Here is an 18,920-nt window from a genome sequence, read left to right on the forward strand (position 1 = left end):
GCATTTGACAAAGTTCAACACCCATTCCTGATAAAAACTCTCAGCAAAATAGGAACAGAAGCAAAATTCCTCAGCATAATAAAGGGCATTTATGCAAAGCCAACGGCCATCATCACCCTAAATGGAGAGAGCCTGAAAGCATTCCCACTGAGACCGTGAACCAGACAAGGATGCTCTTTAACACCACTCTCATTCAACATTGTGCCGGAAGTCCTAGCCAGATCAATTAGGCTAGATAAAGAAATAAAGGGCATCCAGATTGGGAAGGAAGAAGTAATAGTATCCCTATTTGCAGATGACATGATCTTATACACAGAAAACCCTAAGGAATCCTCCAGAAAACTACTGAAACTAATAGAAGAGTTCAGCAGAGTATCGGGATATAAGATAAACATACAAAAATTAGTTGGATTCCTCTACACCAACAAAAAGAACATCGAAGAGGAAATCACCAAATCAATGACATTTACAGTAGCCCCCAAGAGGATAAAATACTTAGGAATAAATCTTACCAGAGGTGTGAAAGACTTATACAAAGAAAACTACAGTACACTTCTGCAAGAAACCAAAAGAGACTTACATAAGTGGAAAACGTACTTTGCTCATGGATAGGAAGACTTAACATTACCAAAATGTCTATTCTAGCAAAAGTGATCTATACGTTTAATGCAATTCTGATCCAAATCCCACGGACATTCTTTAATGAGATGGAGAAACAAATCACCAACTTCATATGAAGGGAAGGAGGCCCCGGATGAATAAGGCATTGCTGAAAAAGAAGAACAAAGTGGGAGGCCTTACTCTACCTGATTTTAGTACCTATTACACCGCCACAGTAGTCAAAACAGCCTGGCACTGGTACAACAGATACATAGATCAGTGGAACAGAATTGAGAATCCAGACATAAATGTATCCACATATGAGCAGTTGATATTTGACAAAGGCCCCAAAACAGTTAAATGGGGGAAAAGACAGTCTTTTTAACAAATGGTGCTGGCATAACTGGATATCCATCTCCAAAAAAATGAAACAAGACCCATACCTCACTCCATGCACAAAAACGAGCTCAAAATGGATCAAAGACCTAAATATAAAATCTAAAATGATAAAGATCATGGAAGAAAAAATAGGGACAATGTTAGGAGCCCTAATACATGGCATAAACAGTATACAAAACATTATTAAGAATGTAGAAGAAAAACTAGATAACTGGGAGCTCCTAAAAATCAAACACCTATGCTCATCCAAAGACCTCACCAAAAGAGTAAAAAGACTACCTACAAACTGGGAAAAAGGTTTTAGCTATGACATTTCCGATCAGCATCTGTTCTCTAAAATCTACATGATACTGCAAAAACTCAACTACAAAAACACAAATAACCCTATTAAAAAATGGGCAAAAGAGATGAATAGACACTTCACTAAAGAAGACATTCAGGTAGCTAACAGATACATGAGGAAATGTTCAGGATCATTAGCCATTAGAGAAATGCGGATCAAAACAACAATGAGATTTCATTTAACTCCAACAAGGCTGGCATTAATCCCAAAACACAAAATAATAAATGTTGGAGAGGCTGTGGAGAGATTGGAACACTTCTACACTGCTGGTGGGAATGTCAAACGGTACAACCACTTCGGAAATCTATGTGGCGCTTCCTTAAAAAGCTAGAAATAGAACTACCATACGATCCAGCAATCCCACTCCTAGGAATATATTCCTTTACACGAACAGATACATGTACATCCATGTTTATTGCAGCACTGTTTACAATAGCAAAAAGATGGAAGCAACCAAGGTGCCCATCAACAGATGAATGGATAAATAAATTATGGTATATTCACACAATGGAATACTACGCATCAATAAAGAACAGTGAGGAATCTGTGAAACATTTCATAACATGGAGGAACCTGGAAGGCATTATGCTGAGTGAAATTAGTCAGTTGCAAAAGGACAAGTATTGTATAAGGCCACTATTATAAGAACTTGAGAAATAGTTTAAACTGAGAAGAAAACATTCTTTCGTGGCTACGTGAGAAGGGAGGGAGGGGAGGTGGGAGAGGGGCATTCACTAATTAGATAGTAGATTAGAACTACTTGAGGTGAAGGGAAAGACAGCACACAATACAGGGGAGGTCAGTACGATTGGACTAAACCAAAAGCAAAGAAGTTTCCTAAATAAACTGAATGCTTCGAAGGCCAGCGTAGCAGGGGCAGGGGTGGGGACCATGATTTCAGGGGACATCTAAGTCAATTGGCATAATAAAATCTATTAAGAAAACATTCCGCATCCCACTTTGAAGAATGGCGTCTGGGGTCTTAAACGCCAGCAAGCAGCCATCTAAGATGCACCAAGTGGTCTCAACCCAGCTGGATCAAAGGAGAATGAAGAACACCAAGGACACAAGGTAATTAGGAGCCCAAGAGACAGAAAGGGCCACATGAACCAGAGACTACATCATCCTGAATCCAGAAGAACTAGATGGTGCCCGGCTACAGCCGAGGGCTGCCCTGACAGGGAACACAACAGAGAACCCCTGAGGGAGCAGGAGAGCAGTGGGATGCAGGCCCCAAATTCTCATAAAAAGACCAGACTTAATGGTCTGACTGAGACTGGAAGGACCCCAGTGGTCATGGCCCCCAGGCCTTCTGTTGGCCCAGGACAGGAACCATTCCTGAAGCCAACTCTTCAGACATGGATTGGACTGGACAATGGGTTGGAGAGGGATGCTGGTGAGGAGTGAGCTTCTTGTATCAGGTGAACACTTGAGACTATGTTGGCATCTTCTGCCTGGAGGGGAGATGAGAAGGTGGAGGGGGTTAGAAACTGGTGAAATGGACACAAAAAGAGAGAGTGGAGGGAGAGAGCAGGCTGTCTCATTAGGGGGAGAGTAATTGGGAGTGTGTAGCAAGGTGTATATAAGTTTTTATGTGAGAGACTGACTCGACTTGTAAACTTTCACTTAAAGCACAATAAAAAGTATAAAAAAAAAAGAATGAAGGACTAATGCATGCTACCACACGGATGAACTTTGAAAACATTACGCTAAGTAAAAGAAACCAGATATAAAAGGCTACTTGTTGTATGATTCCATTTACATGAAATGTCCAGAACTGGCAAATCCGTAAAGACAGAGTATATTAGTGGCTGCCAGGGGCTAAGGAGAGGAGGAAATAGGGAGTGACTGCAAATGGGTAGAGGGTTTCAGTTTGGAGAAGTGAAAATGTTCTGGAATTAAATAGGGGCCATGGTTGCACAACTTTGATACTTTAAAAGGGTGAATTTTATGGTATATAAATTATATCTCAATTAGAAATATTCACTAAAGCATGGGGTAGGGTGGTGGAGAATCATGGAAGCATGTCTATAACTTGCAAATGGTTCAGGGAGAAAAGGTTGTACTTTTCTTGCAACTTTTCTGTAAATTAGAATTATTTCAAAAAAAAAAATGACACTGAATGAAAATAATATAGGGATAACTCTATTCTGCTCCACTCTGAGTGCTTTTAAAAAGTGAATCATCCGTAAACTTCATATAATATTTTTTTGTTTTTAAACCTTTATCATAAACATGTGTGCCTTTGATTTTTTTATATTATTATTGTGCATTAGGTGGAAGTTCACAGAGCAAATCAGGTTCCCATTCCACAGTTTGTACATAAAGGGTCTCATGGCCTTGGTTTTATTCCCCACAATGTGTCAGCACTCTCCCCGTTTCTGACATGGGTTCCTCGTTTCCTTTCGTCCTGATTTTCTACCCCTGCCTGTCTTCTTATCTTTGCCTTTGGGCAAATGTTGCCTGTTGAATCTCATAAAATTGATTTTTGAACACATTCCTCTTGGGTGTTACTGTTTATTTTATGGGCCTGTCTGTGGTCTCTGGGAATGGCTTCAGTTCCAGGTCAGAAGGGTGTCTTAGGGCCATAGTCTCAGGGGTTCCTCCAGTCGCTGTCAGATTAGTAAGTCTGGTCTTTTTTGTGAATTTTTTATTCTACATTTTTCTCCTGCTCCGTCTGGGTCCTTCCGTTGTGATCCCAGTCAGAGTGGTAGTAGGGGTAGCCAGGCACCATCTAGTTCTTCGGGTCTCGTGGTTGTGTAGGCTGTGGTTCATGTGATCCATTAGTCTTTTGAACAAATTGCTCCCTTGAGTTTTTTATTTTCTTCATTCTCCCTTGGTCTGGACAGGAAGAGACCAACAGTCGCATCTTGATGACCACGCACAAGCTTTTAAGACCCCAGACGCTACTCATCAAAGTAGGATACAGAGCGTTGCCTCTGTGAACTATGTTTTCCCAATCGACATAGATGTCTCTCGAGTCTATGGTCCTTTACCTTCGAGCCTAGGAACTTTATTCCTTGAGGTGTTTGGTTATACCTAAGCGGTTTCCCTGACTGTGCCCCTTGTGTACTCTATTGTCTATATTAATATATGAGGAGCACCTACAGTCATGTATGTAGAAATATCCACCACCAAACATGCACCTGCCAGTGGGTGTTGCTCCCTTACACCCTCCTACACCTCTTGGCATATCTATCTACTTATATCCATTCATAAATTATTGTTTGTTAATACAATTGTTGCAGGATTGTCTATGTCATAGTAGTTACCTAGTTGTTCTTCATTCTTGTGTTCCTCTCAGTGTCCTCTCTTACCTTGGTCATGCTGTGCTGACTTCTTCCATATTATGTTTTGCCTTTCCCTTCACCAATATTAACACTTGTCTTCTCTCTCTTTGGTAATTTTCTCTCCCTCCCCCCCATCCCTGGTAACCATCAAAGAATGTTTTTTCCTTTTTTTCTGTGTGTAAACCTTTTGTTATTACTTTATAATGGTGGTCTCATATAATATTTGTCCTTCTGTAATTGACTTAGTCCACTCACCATAATGTCCTCCAAATTAATCCATGTTGTGAGATGCTTTGGGGATTCACCATTATTCTTTGTCTTTGTGTAGTATTCCACTGTGCGTATTATATGTACCACAGTTTGTTAATCCATCCATCTGTTGATGGGCACTTAGGTTGTTTTCATCATTTTCCTATAGTGAATAATGCTGCAATGAACATGTATGTGCATATGTCTAATTGTTTCATGGCTCTTCTTTCTTTGGGGTATATATCTAGGAGTAGGATTGCTGGATCATATGGCATTTTTATTTCTAGCTTTTTGAGGAAGTGCCACACCATTTTCAAAAGTGGTTATACTATTTTATATTCCCACCAGCAGTGTATAAGAAGTCCAATCTCCCCACAACCTCACCAACATTTGTTATTTTTTGTTTTTTGATTAGTGCTAGTAACATTGGGTGAGCTGGTATCTCACTGTCGTTATGATTTGCATTTCTCTAATTGCTAGTGATTGTGAGCATTTCTTCATATTTGTTTGTTAGCTGCCTAAAAGTCTTCTTTGGTGAAGTGTCTGTTCACCTCTTTTGCCCGTTTTTTAATGAGATCGTTTGTCTTTTTATTGCTGAGGTGTTGAAGTTTTCTATAAATTTCAGAGTTTAGACCCTTGTTGGATATGTCCTAGCCAAAATTTTTTCCCCAATCTGTAGGTTCTCTTTTTACTCTTTTGGAGAAATCTTTTGTTGAGCATAAGGGTTTAATTTTTACAATGTCCCATTTATCTAGCTCATCTTCTGCTGTGTGTGCATTTTCAGTTATGTTTGGTATTCTACTGATGCCCTATATTAGCGCCCCTAGCATTGTCCTTATTCAAATGATAATTTTAATGTGGAATTTGGTTCTTTAAAAAAAGAGAGAGAGTTCCGGATCTAGTAACATCTCATACTGTTGTTCTTTTACAATGGAAAGGCAGTATAGCATAAAAGTTTAATAGAATGGGCTTTAGAGTCAGATAAATGCTGCTACTTTCTAGTTTTATGACTTGGGGAAAATGAATCAACCCCTAGGAGCCTCATCTGTAAAATGGGAATAACTAATTGTTCTGTTCCACACAGGCTAAACAACCCATTATTTTCTCATTCCTTGTTACCTTCCTGCTAGTTGTTATTGCTTATTACTATCCACTCATGGTGGGTTTGGAGTAGAGGTGAATTTAACTACTTATTGATAATGCTAAATAAAAGATCTGGTAGGGAAGGATATTAGCTAAACTATTTGGAATTTATTTCAAGACATCTCAATCATCTATTGCCATAATCACAAACTGACTATGTACAATGAACGAAGTCATGTCACTAAGTGTAGCCAACTCAAACTTTGTTTAATCACCTCTTCTCAGACACCATCAGAGAACAATGAGTAACAAAATAGTTCTCTTTAATAAGACAAAAGCTACATTTCAGACCATTTATCTCTGAAGCCTGGAAGATGAAAGTGCTAAGTTAGTTGGAAAAACACTCTGTACTCACCAATTGTTTGTTGTGCTGTGGCAGAGGACATGGCTGGGCACCAGTTGGCACCTTGTATACTGGGGTTACTGACATGCTGGCAGGGTGGGCACATATGAAGCGCACCTGCACAACCTCTACAGCTGGACTAGGGTTCAGGACACCTGGGTGATTTCCAATTCGGAATGTCAGAACCTTTGAGGAAATACCGGAGCAAGAGATAATTGTAGGTAGAAACTTGATGTCAGGCATGCCAACCCAAAAATTTTAGAATTACTCAAATTCCAGTATAGGGAATCTCTTTGGACACTATAACTAGGCAAATTCCTTAAAGACATAGTTCTTAATTGTCTGTGCTAAGGGGAATTAAGGATGTCATGGAAATTTGAAAACCAAGGGAACGTAAAAAAAAATTAAATATTGACCAATTACTTCAATCTTCTCCATCAAATCTTTTGTTAACATTTCTTAAAAAGTGGAAAAACTAATTTGCATTTCAACTCATCTCTGGTGGAAGTACTAATGAATAACAGAACGTGGAAACAGAAGTTAGAGAGCTTCAAAGTGGCAGTAATTAGTCCTTAAATTACTAATAGCCAGCCATTGACAAGAGCCCTGGTGGTGCAGTAGCTAAGAGCTCTGCTGCTAACCAAAAGGTCAGCAGTTCGAATCCACCAGCCACTCCTTGGAAACCCTATGGGGCAATTCTGCTCTGTCCTATGGGGTCACTATGACTTGGAATCAAATTGACAGCAACGGGTTTGGTTTCTTTTAGCCATAGATACAGTCAAGTTCACTACAAATATTAGAAACATGAATATTTGCTTAATTGATAATAGCACAGTACTTATTAAGTCAAAATCTTACTTTGATTCCATGTAGGCTGGTTAGTGTGCTGCGTTTCACAGTCACAGATTGCAGTCTCAAACGTAGTCAAGCTGCAAACCTTTGCCACTGGTTTTTAAAGAGGAGCACAGCTGTGGATGGAAACTACAGAAATCCATCTCTACTACTTAAAGTAAACAAAACTAATTCAACTGGTAAGGGCAACAAACTTATTACACTTATCAGCACAAATCTAACTAGTTCCTTAAAATTGCTAATTTCCCTGTTTCACAGTTTTAGGAGGTGGGAAACCAAATATCCTCTAGTCTGACACGAGAATGAATTATAGTCATTGAAAATAATGTGAAATAAGCTCATTACTACAAAAAAAGATCTTGAACTGTCCAGTTAGTGAACCGTTAGAATTCTCAGATTAACAAACCAAAACCTTGGGGTACATTTAAAGGATTGTTGTTATGTGCACCCTCAAGACTGTAAGGTTAAAAAAAAAGATTATTTAATCAGTAATTAGAATTTTCTGATTTAGTCTATAAACTAAATCCATGAAATCTGATAAGGAATGGCTTGAAGTACAAAAGGTTTAGAGTATTATTGCTAAACCAAACCCGTTGCCCTCAAGTTGATTTTGATTATTTTTCTAAAAATAAACCATTTTCCTACTTGTTCCCCTAAATCCAGGCACAGGACCCGGTAGATGTACTGGTTCTGTTTTCTCTTAGCTGGCAGTCGGACTTCTGTTATTCTAATCTTCTCCGTCTTCTCCATGCTCAACTCCAAAAAGAACCGAGAGGGCTCCAAGATCCATGGACGAGGGCCTCCTTCAAATACCATTTCCTTCACAGATTTCCATGTCACCAATGCCACTTCCACAGGATTTAAAGCCTGATGACATTTAAAGAAATTAATCTCTAATTTGTTAGGGAATTCAACAGAGAGTTTTCTAAAATAAAAAACTGGTTATCTGAATATGCTGAAAATGACATTAGATTTAATTCCCCAATGGCAGGGACATGTATGCCATGTCCATTACTTGGAATGTTTCTCAACTTCTGTACTAATTCAGATCCTACCTATAATCCAACCTAACTCATGTATTACCTTATCCATTAATTTATGTCCAGTCACTCCAGACTGCAACCACTTTCCCATCCTCTAAGCTGTTACATCACTTATCTCTTCCCCATATTTGTATGCTTGCTTATCTCCTAATGCTATTTAAATGTTTCAAATGCTTCATATGTATGAGCCAAATAATTTTTGTTATGCTCTCTAGTTACGTAAATTCCTTGGGAGAAGAGATAGCATCTTATGCCTAATTTTTTTAGAATTTCTCTTTATCAGTGGGATTTAGGGCAATGTTGTGTACATAAAAGACAATGAATAAATAACTGCATAAGCATTTTAAACAGAAAATATAAAAATAATACATTTATACATTTCATTGTATTTCTCAAAGGAATTTCACCTAAGGTACACAAAACCTAAAACCCGCTGCCATTAAGTCGATTCTGACTCATAGCAACCCTACAGGACAGAGTAGAACTCTCCCATATGGTTTCTAAGGAGTGGCTGGTGGATTTGAACTGCCAACCTTTTCGTTAGCAGCTGTCATAGCTCTTAATCACTGCGCCAAGGTAGACAAGACAGGTAGTATACACCCAAGTATACAGAGGTGATGCATCCTACTTATAAATGAGTTAGCTGTTCTTCGGGGAATGAAACTTTCCCAAAATGTAGGTCATTTTTGTCTGACACAGTTCATACAACAGTGACTAAAACAATGGCTGCTGTGCTGAAAATCTCTAAGTAGAGAGGGTAAAAGACAGTTGACTTCCCTCTCCAGTAGAATATTATCTTCCAGAGAACTTCAAAAGGTAGTATTCTCATGTTCTAAATTGTGATCAGGTGGTGGTGACAGAGATATGTAAAAATTTAAATAGTTACACTGAGGTTTGATGACAGAGCTGTAGGTTTAAAGACAAAAGTGGTAAATAAAGAGATCACTGAAATCACTGTGAACTTAGCAGATAGCTAGGAAGCTCCTAAGTGAACATGGTTGGGTCCGTGAAAAGAAATGTCAGTTCCTTAACATGAAATAGCTCACCTTTAGGGCTTCATAAGCAGCAAATGTGGCACTGCTCTCCAAGTATTCCTCATAATCAGTTATACTCACTGTCACCAGGGTATGGCCTAGAGATTTGGCTGTTATATGTGTACTGGAACAGTGCAGTGGTCCAGGCTTTTGAGTACCTGCAAATCAAAAAACATGATTTCAGCAGGGTAAAAAAGTCAGTTCTCAAAGAAATTAGGTTACAGAAACAAGAATCTTAATACATTAAAAACACCATCTTGATCTCACATACTAACCATTAGGCCCCAATTTTTTTTTTATCAACTTTTTTATCAACTAAGAATCTGTTCCTCTAAATGCCCATTAACATCTGGATAAACAAAATGTGGTACACACATAGAACGGAATGTTACTCAGCCATAAAGAGAAACAAAGTCCTCATACGTGCCACAACATTGACGAACCTTGAAAATATTACGCTGAGTGAAGTAAGTCAGTCACAAAAGGACAAATATTGTACGATCCCACTTACATGAAATATCTAGAATAGGCAAGTGTATAGAGGTCAAAGTTCATAAGTAGTTACCACGGACAAGAGGGAGGGGGAAAAGGAGAGCCACTGCATAGGGGGTGCCGAGTTTCTGTTAAAGGTGATAGAAAACTTGGTTGCACAACATGATGAACATAATGCCACTTAATTGTATGTGTAAAAAATGTTGAAATGATAAACGTTTTATCATGCATTTTTACTACAATAAAAATAAAATAATCTGTTCCTTCAATTAACATATACATATCACATAAAACACAATTCTATGTATAGTGAGTATACAAATATAAACCAAGATACTGATTTCAAAGTCTTTATAGCTGATAAGGGTAGATTGACCATGCACAAAAATTACTTAAAATGTTAGTAGAAAGTGTAAGTATTATAGAAATTTACAAAACAGAAAGATTACTCCTGACTGGAGAGATCAAGGAAGGTTTAGAGATGTAGGACAGAGTATCTTAAGTTGAGGAAACAGGATGCACAAAGATAGAGACATAAATTGAGTGTATGAGGGACATGCATGGAAAAATTTAATTAATTTGGTTTGGCTAAAGACATATATGAAACCAAAGTATGTAGTCAAGAAAAGTAGGTTAGATCAGGTCATAGAAGTCTTTCTTTTTTTTTTTTTTGGTAATTTTTATTGTCCTTTAAGTGAAAGTTTACAAATCAAGTCAATTCTCTCACACAAAAACCCATATACACCTTGCTACACACTCCCAATTATTCTCCCCCTAATGAGAGAGCCCGCTCTCTCCCTCCACTCTCTTTTTTCATGTCCATTTCGCCAGCTTCTAACTCCCTCCACCCTCTCTTCTCCCCTCCAGGCAGGAGATGCCAACATAGTCTCAAGTGTCCACCTGATCCAAGAAGCTCACTCCTCACCAGCATCCCTCTCCAACCCATTGTCCAGTCCAATCCATGTCTGAAGAGTTGGCTTCAGGAACGGTTCCTGTCCTGGGCTGATAGAAGGTCTGGGGGCCATGACCACCGGGGTCCTTCCAGTCTCAGTCAGACCATTACATCTGGTCTTTTTATGAGAATTTGCTATCCTGCTATCCACTGCTCTCCTGCTCCGTCAGGGGTTCTCTGTTGTGTTCCCTGTCAGAGCAGTCATCGGTTGTAGCCAGGCACCATCTAGTTCTTCTGGTCTCAGGATGACGTAGTCGCACCATCTAGTTCTTCTGGATTCAGGATGATGTAGTCTCTGGTTCATGTGGCCCTTTCTGTCTCTTGGGCTCCTAATTACCTTGTGTCCTTGGTGTTCTTCATTCTCCTTTGATCCAGCTGGGTTGAGACCACTTGGTGCATCTTAGATGGCTGCTTGCTGGCGTTTAAGACCCCAGATGCCGTTCTTCAAAGTGGGATGCGGAATGTTTTCTTAATAGATTTTATTATGCCAATTGACTTAGATGTCCCCTGAAATCATGGTCCCCACCCCTGCCCCTGCTACGCTGGCCTTTGAAGCATTCAGTTTATTTAGGAAACTTCTTTGCTTTTGGTTTAGTCCAATCGTACTGACCTCCCCTGTATTGTGTGCTGTCTTTCCCTTCACCTCAACTAGTTCTTACCTACTATCTAATTAGTGAATGCCCCCTCCCACCTCCCCTCCCTCCCCCCTCGCGTAACCACGAAAGAATGTTTTCTTCTCAGTTTAAACTATTTCTCAAGTTCTTATAATAGTGGCCTTATACAATACTTGTCCTTTTGCAACTGACTAATTTCACTCAGCATAATGCCTTCCAGGTTCCTCCATGTTATGAAATGTTTCACAGATTCCTCACTGTTCTTTATTGATGCGTAGTATTCCATTGTGTGAATATACCATAATTTATTTATCCGTTCATCTGTTGATGGGCACCTTGGTTGCTTCCATCTTTTTGCTATTGTAAACAGTGCTGCAATAAACATGGGTGTACATATATCTGTTCGTGTAAAGGCTCTTATTTCTCTAGGATATATTCTGAGGAGTGGGATTGCTGGATCGTATGGTAGTTCTATTTCTAGCTTTTTAAGGAAGTGCCACATAGATTTCCAAAGTGGTTGTACCATTTTACATTCCCACTAGCAGTGTAGAAGTGTTCCAATCTCTCCACAGCCTCTCCAACATTTATTATTTTGTGTTTTTTGGATTAATGCTAGCCTTGTTGGAGTGAGATGAAATCTCATTGTAATTTTGATCTCCATTTCTCTAATGGCTAATGATTGTGAACATTTCCTCATATATATGTTAGTGACCTGAATGTCTTCTTAGTGAAGTGTCTATTCATCTCTTTTGCCCGTTTTTTAATTTGGTTATTTGTCTTTCTGTAGTTGAGTTTTTGCAGTATCATGTAGATTTTAGAGATCAGGCGCTGATCAGAAATATCACAGCTAAAATCTTTTTCCCAGTTTGTAGGTAGTCTTTTTACTCTTTTGGTGAAGTTTTTGGATGAGCACGGGTGTTTGATTTTTAGGAGCTCCCAGTAATCTAGTTTTTCTTCTACATTCTTTACAATGTTTTGTATACTGTTTATGCCACGTATTAGGGCTCCTAACATTGTCCCTATTTTTTCTTCCATGATCTTTATCGTTTTAGATTTTATATTTAGGTCTTTGATCCATTTTGAGCTCGTTTTTGTGCATGGAGTGAGGTATGGGTCTTGTTTCATTTTTTTGGAGATGGATATCCAGTTATGCCAGCACCATTTGTTAAAAAGGCTGTCTTTTCCCCATTTAACTGTTTTGGGGCCTTTGTCAAATATCAACTGCTCATATGTGGATACATTTATGTCTGGATTCTCAATTCTGTTCCACTGATCTATGTATCTGTTGTACCAGTGCCAGGCTGTTTTGACTACTGTGGCGGTGTAATAGGTACTAAAATCAGGTAGAGTAAGGCCTCCCACTTTGTTCTTCTTTTTCAGCAATGCCTTATTCATCCGGGGCCTCCTTCCCTTCCATATGAAGTTGGTGATTTGTTTCTCCATCTCATTAAAGAATGTCCGTGGGATTTGGATCAGAATTGCATTAAATGCATAGATCGCTTTTGGTAGAATAGACATTTTTATAATGTTGTCTTCCTATCCACGACCAAGGTATGTTCTTCCACTTATGTAAGTCTCTTTTGGTTTCTTGCAGAAGTGTACTGTAGTTTTCTTTGTATAAGTCTCTTACATCTCTGGTAAGATTTATTCCTAAGTATTTTATCTTTTTGGTGGCTACTGTAAATGTCATTGATTTGGTGATTTCCTCTTCGATGTTCTTTTTGTTGGTGTAGAGGAATCCAACTGATTTTTGTATGTTTATCTTATATCCTGATACTCTGCTGAACTCTTCTATTAGTTTCAGTAGTTTTCTGGAGGATTCCTTAGGGTTTTCTGTGTATAAGATCATGTCATCTGCAAATAGGGATACTATTACTTCTTCCTTCCCAATCTGGATGCCCTTTATTTCTTTATCTAGCCTAACGGATCTGGCTAGGACTTCCAGCACAATGTTGAGTAAGAGTGGTGATAAAGGGCATTCTTGTCTGGTTCCCGATCTCAATGGGAATGTTTTCGGGCTCTCTCCATTTAGGGTGATGATGGCCGTCGGCTGTGTATAAATGCCCTTTATTATGTTGAGGAATTTTGCTTCTATTCCTATTTTGCTGAGAGTTTTTATCATGAATGAGTGTTGAACTTTGTCAAATGCCTTTTCTGCATCAGTTGATAAAATCATGTGATTCTTGTCTTTTGTTTTATTTATGTGGTGGATTAAATTAATTCTTTTTCTAATGTTGAACCATCCCTGCATACCTGGTATGAATCCCACTTGGCCATGGTGAATGATTTTTTTGATATGTTGTTGAATTCTATTGGCTATAATTTTGTTGAGGATTTTTGCATCTACATTCATGAGGGATATAGGTCTATAATTTTCTTTTCTTGTGGTGTCTTTACCTGGTTTGGGTATCAGGGATATGGTGGCTTCATAGAATGAGTTTGGCAGTATTCCGTCCTCTTCTATGCTCTGAAATACCTTTAGTAGTAGTGGTGTTAACTGTTCTCTGAATGTTTGGTAGAACTCTGCAGTGAAGCTGTCTGGACCAGGGCTTTTTTTTTGTTGGGATTTTTTGATTACCTTTTCACTCTCTTCTCTTGTTATGGGTCTATTTAGTTGTTCTACCTCTGTTTGTATTAATTTAGGTAGGTAGTGTGTTTCTAGGAATTCATCCATTTCTTCTAGGTTTTCAAATTTGTTTGAGTATAGTTGTTCATAGTAATCTGATATGATTCTTTTAATTTCAGTTGGGTCTGTTGTAATATCACCAGTCTCATTTCTTATTTGGGGTATTTTCTTCCTCTCCTGTTTTTCTTTTCTCAGTTTGGCCAGTGGTTTATCAATTTTGTTGAGTTTTTCAAAAAACCAGCTTTTGGTCTCATTAATTCTTTCAATTGTTTTTGTGTTTTCTATTTTGTTTAGTTCAGTTCTAATTTTTATTATTTGTTTTCTTCTGGTGCCTTTGGGTTTCTTTTGTTGCTCTCTATTTGCTCAAGTTGTAGGGATAATTCTTTGTTTTTGGCCCTTTCTTTTGTTTGGATGTGTGCATTTATTGATACAAATTGCTCTCTGAGCACCACTTTTGCTGTGTCCCAAAGGTTCTGATAGGAAGTGTTTTCATTCTCATCGGATTCTACAAATTTCTTTATTCCATCCTTAAGGTCTTCTATAATCCAGTCTTTTTTGAGCAGGGTATTGTTCAGTTTCCAAGTGTTTGATTTCTTTTCCCTGCTTTTCCTGTTATTGATTTCCACTTTTATGGCCTTATGGTCAGAGAAGATGCTTTGTAATATTTCAATGTTTTGGATTCTGCTAAGGCTTGCTTTATGACCTAATATGTGGTCTATTGTAGAGAATGTTCCATGTGCACTAGAAAAGAAAGTATACTTGGTTGCTGTTGGGTGGAGTGTTCTGTATATGTCTACGGGGTCAAGTTGGTTGATTATGGCATTTAGATCTTAAGTGTCCTCATTGAGCTTGTTTCTGGATGTCATGTCCTTCACCGAAAGTGGTGTGTTGAAGTCTCCTACTATTATTGTGGAACTGTCTATCTCACTTTTCAATGCTGATAGAGTTTGTTTTATATATCTTGCAGCCCTGTCACTGGGTGCATAAATATTTAATATGGTTATATCTTCTTGATGTATTGCCCCTTTAATCATTATATAGTGTCCTTCCTTATCCTTTCTGACGGATTTAACTTTAAAGTCTATTTTGTCAGAAATTAACATTGCCACTCCTGCTCCTTTTTGATTGTTGTTTGCTTGATATATTTTTTTCCATCCTTTGAGTTTTAGTTTGTTTGTGTCTCTAAGTCTAAGATGTGTCTCTTGGAGGCAGCATATAGATAGATCTTGTTTTTTAATCTATTCTGCCACTCTCTGTCTCTTTATTGGTGCATTTAGTCCATTTACATTCAGGGTAATTATGGATAGGTATGAATTTAGTGCTATCATTTTGATGTCTTTTTTTGTGTGTTGAGAGTTTCTTTTTCCCACCTGATTTTATGTGCTGAGTAGATTTTCTTTATATATTGTCCTTTCCTCATATTTGTTGTTGTTGATGTTGTTTCTGCTGAATCTGTATTTTTCCCTTGTATTTTATTTCGATGAGTAGGATAGTTTGTCTCCTTTGTGGTTACCTTATTAATTTACCCCTTTTTTCTAAATTTAAAACTAACTTTTATTTCTTTGTATCGCTGTATTTTCCTCTCCATATGGAAGGTCTATGATTACATTTCTTAGTCCCTCTTTATTATTTTAATGTTGTCTTCTTTTATATAATAACATTGCTGTTACCCTGTTTTGGGCTTCTTTTTTTTTTTTTCATAATCTTGCTTCGTTTTTTTTTGGATTTCCCTGTCTGAGTTGACTTCTGGTTGCTCTGCCCAGTGTTCTAGTCTTGGGCTGATACCTGGTATTATTGATTTTCTAACCAAAGAACTCCGTTTAGTATTTCTTGTAGTTTTGGTTTGTTTTTTATGAATTCCCTCAACTTGTGTTTATCTGGAAATGTCTTAATTTCACCTTCATATTTAAGAGACAGTTTTGATGGATATATGATTCTTGGCAGGCAATTTTGTTCCTTCAATTTTTTAAATATGTCATCCCATTGACTTCTTGCCTGCATGGTTTCTGGCAAGTAGTCCAAGCTTATTTTTATTGGCTCTCGGTGACTTTTCGTTTATCCCTTGCTGCTCTTATAATTCTCTATCTTTGGTTTTAGCAAGTTTGATTATGATATGTCTTGGTGACTTTCTTTTAACATCTACCTTATGTGGAGTTCGATGAGCATCTTGGATAGATGTCTTCTCATCTTTCACGATATCAGGGAAGTTTTCTGCCAACAAATCTTCAACATTTTTTTCTGTATTTTCTGTTATCCCTCTCTGTTGTGGTACTCCAATCACTCGTAGATTATTTCTCTTGATAGAGTCCCACATGATTCTTAAGGTTTCTTCAGTTTTTAAAATTCTCTTACCTGATTTTTCTTCAAATATATTAGCGCGAAATAATTTATCTTCGAGTTCAGAAATTCTAGTTCTACTTGCTCAATTCTGCTCCTCTGACTTTCTATTGAGTTATCTAATTCTGTATTTTTAAGGCTAATCTTCTGAATTTCTGATTGCTGCCTGTCTATGGATTTTTCCAGCTTATTAAACTTTTCATTATGTTCCTGAATAATCTTTCTAATTTCTTCAGTTGCGTTATCTGTGTTTTCCTTGGCTTGTTCTGCGTATTGCCGCATTTCCTTCCTGATGTTTTGAAGGGTTCTGTATATTAAACTTTTATATTCTGCATCTGGTAATTCCAGGAATGCACTTTCATCCAGAAGATCCCTGGATTCTTTGTTTTGAGAGCCTGTTGAGGTGATCATGGTCTGTTTCTTTATGTGACTTGATATTTACTGTCGTCTCCAAGCCATCTATGTTATTGTTTTAGTTTATGCTTGCTTACTGTGTCATAGCTTCTTGCTTTGTTTTGTTTTGGTATACCCTTATGGGTTGCTTGAGTGAGCTAGCTTGATTATTTTCACCTTTGGAGCTCTGGTGTCCTGTCCCCAGCTGGCTAGAGCTGTCATCAGGTATATCGGTCTAGGAGTCCATTCAGTTTTCTTGTATAAATTCAGCTCAGGTTTCCAGGTAGCTGATCAAGTGTGTGGTACAGGCTCTGTCCTACAGTCTTAGAGGGGCAGGGGTGATAGGTGTATATACCAGTATCTGATTGCAGGAGGGGGTCATGCTCTGAACAAGCATGCTGGTGGGTGGCTTCTGCAGAGGGGCCATGGGCACTCAAAGTTTTTGGTTGCAAGGACTGGGAAGTACCAGTTTTCTTTGGACCCTGTCACGGGTGGCTGTGTGACCTGAGTGGAGCTACCAGTCCTTAGGTCCCTGATGTGATAGGTGAAGACCTTGTTTAATAGGCAAGGCAATGTCAAACATCAAACACCCACCTCTCCACCGCACAGCTGAAATGGTTGGAGTTTGCCAACAAGGGCCTATTCTCCCGAAATAGGCCCACACAGGTCCATGCAGAAGGGAAAGGTGCTCAAGGTCCATGGATGCTTTATGCCTGGACATCAGCTGCTTCTGTCCTGAGCTCCCCCAGTTAATGGAGCTAGCAAATTATCTTTTCCCCCCAGTTGCAGATTTTTTCCTTCCTCAAGGCCGGGAGGATGGCTCTAGGTGCTCACCAGGGTCTATCTCAGGCTCAGGGATTTAGCCCCCAAAGCCGGCTTGGGGGTGGAGGAGGGCACGGTAAAATATATGCAAATAACTTAGCTTTTGCTGACAGAGCCTTCTCCTCAGGTTCTGGAGGTGTCTGCAGGCTATGTGGCTGGCTGCTCCTCCCGGAGGAAACTGCAGCCGAACGCTAGTACCAGCCCACCACCGCTGCCGTGCTCCAGGAATAATGCCTGAGGGCTCCCCGCGATTCAGGTCCTGGTAACTGCTCTCCACTTCTGAACAGCCTCTTCGTCCCCCTGCCCCTCAGTTCGTTGTCTAAGCTTGCCTTTGAAGCTCAGGGCTCCCAGCTTGTCACAGATATACTCGTTTCACTTGCTTTTTCGGGTCTTTGTTGTAAAGAGGGCTCAACAGAAGCGTCTGTCTATTCCACCATCTTGGCTCCGCCTCATACAAGTCTTGAATGCTAAACTACAAGAATTTCAGCCCTTCCAGTGGCATTCTTATTGAACAATTAATACACAAATTGTTTTGTGACATTGGTTGCCAACTTGACAATGTGTCAACACTCTCCTCTTCTTGGCCCATTTCTATTCATTCAATTTCTATCTCTTCCTGCCTGCTCATCTTTGCTTTTGGGCTGGTGTGCCCATTTATTCTCATATACATGGTTGAACTATGTGTGTTATTGTTTGTTTTATACACCTGCCTAATCTTTGGCTGAAGAGTGAACTTCAGGAGTGATTTCAGTACTGAGTTAAAAGGGTGTCCAGGGGCCATACTGTCAGGGTTTCTCTGGTCTCTGTCAGGACAGTAAGTCTGGTCTTTTTTGGGGGAGTTTCGATTTTGTTCTACATTTTTCTCCTGCTCTGTCTAGGACCCTCTATGGTGATCTCTGTCAGAGCAGTCAGTTGTGGTAGCTAGGCACCATCTAGTTATTGTAGGCTCAGTCCGGTGAAGGCTGTGGTAGTTGTGCTCCATTAGTACTGTGGACTAATCTTTCCCTTGTGTCTTTAGTTTTCTTCTTTCTCCTTTGGTCCAGATGGGGTGGAATCAGTAGTTGTACCTTAGATGGCTGCTCACGAGCTTTTAAGACCCCAGATGCTACTCATCAAAGTAGGATGTAGAATATTTTCTTTATCAATTATTTTATGCCAATTGAGTTAGATGTCCACCAAGACTGCCCCTCAAATTTTTTCTTCTTTTTTTAAATTTATTTATTTATTTTATTGTGCTTTAGGTGAATGTTTGCAGCTCAAGTTAATTTCTCATACAAAAATTTATACATATACTGTTATGTGACACTAGTAGCAATCCCTATAATGTGAGAGCACACTCTCCCTTTCCACCCTGGGTTTCCCGTGTCCTTCCAACCAGCTCCTGTCCC

At 39.0% G+C, this 18,920-nt stretch overlaps 1 protein-coding gene across 1 annotated transcript in view; it reads right to left on the reverse strand.

Annotated features, from left to right (window-relative positions):
* The window catches only part of NUP210L (nucleoporin 210 like), a 145,105-nt gene that overhangs the window by 55,586 nt on the left and 70,599 nt on the right, over positions 1-18,920 (reverse strand). Inside the window, exons 14-16 of the mRNA XM_049880588.1 lie at positions 9,309-9,454; positions 7,865-8,086; positions 6,380-6,553 (exon numbers count right to left, since the gene is read on the reverse strand). Coding sequence (XP_049736545.1) covers positions 6,380-6,553; positions 7,865-8,086; positions 9,309-9,454 — 542 coding nt within the window. The remainder of the gene's footprint in view (positions 1-6,379; positions 6,554-7,864; positions 8,087-9,308; positions 9,455-18,920) is intronic.

This window comes from Elephas maximus, chromosome 3 (assembly GCF_024166365.1).
Source record: "Elephas maximus indicus isolate mEleMax1 chromosome 3, mEleMax1 primary haplotype, whole genome shotgun sequence".
Classification (NCBI taxonomy): Eukaryota; Metazoa; Chordata; class Mammalia; order Proboscidea; family Elephantidae; genus Elephas; species Elephas maximus.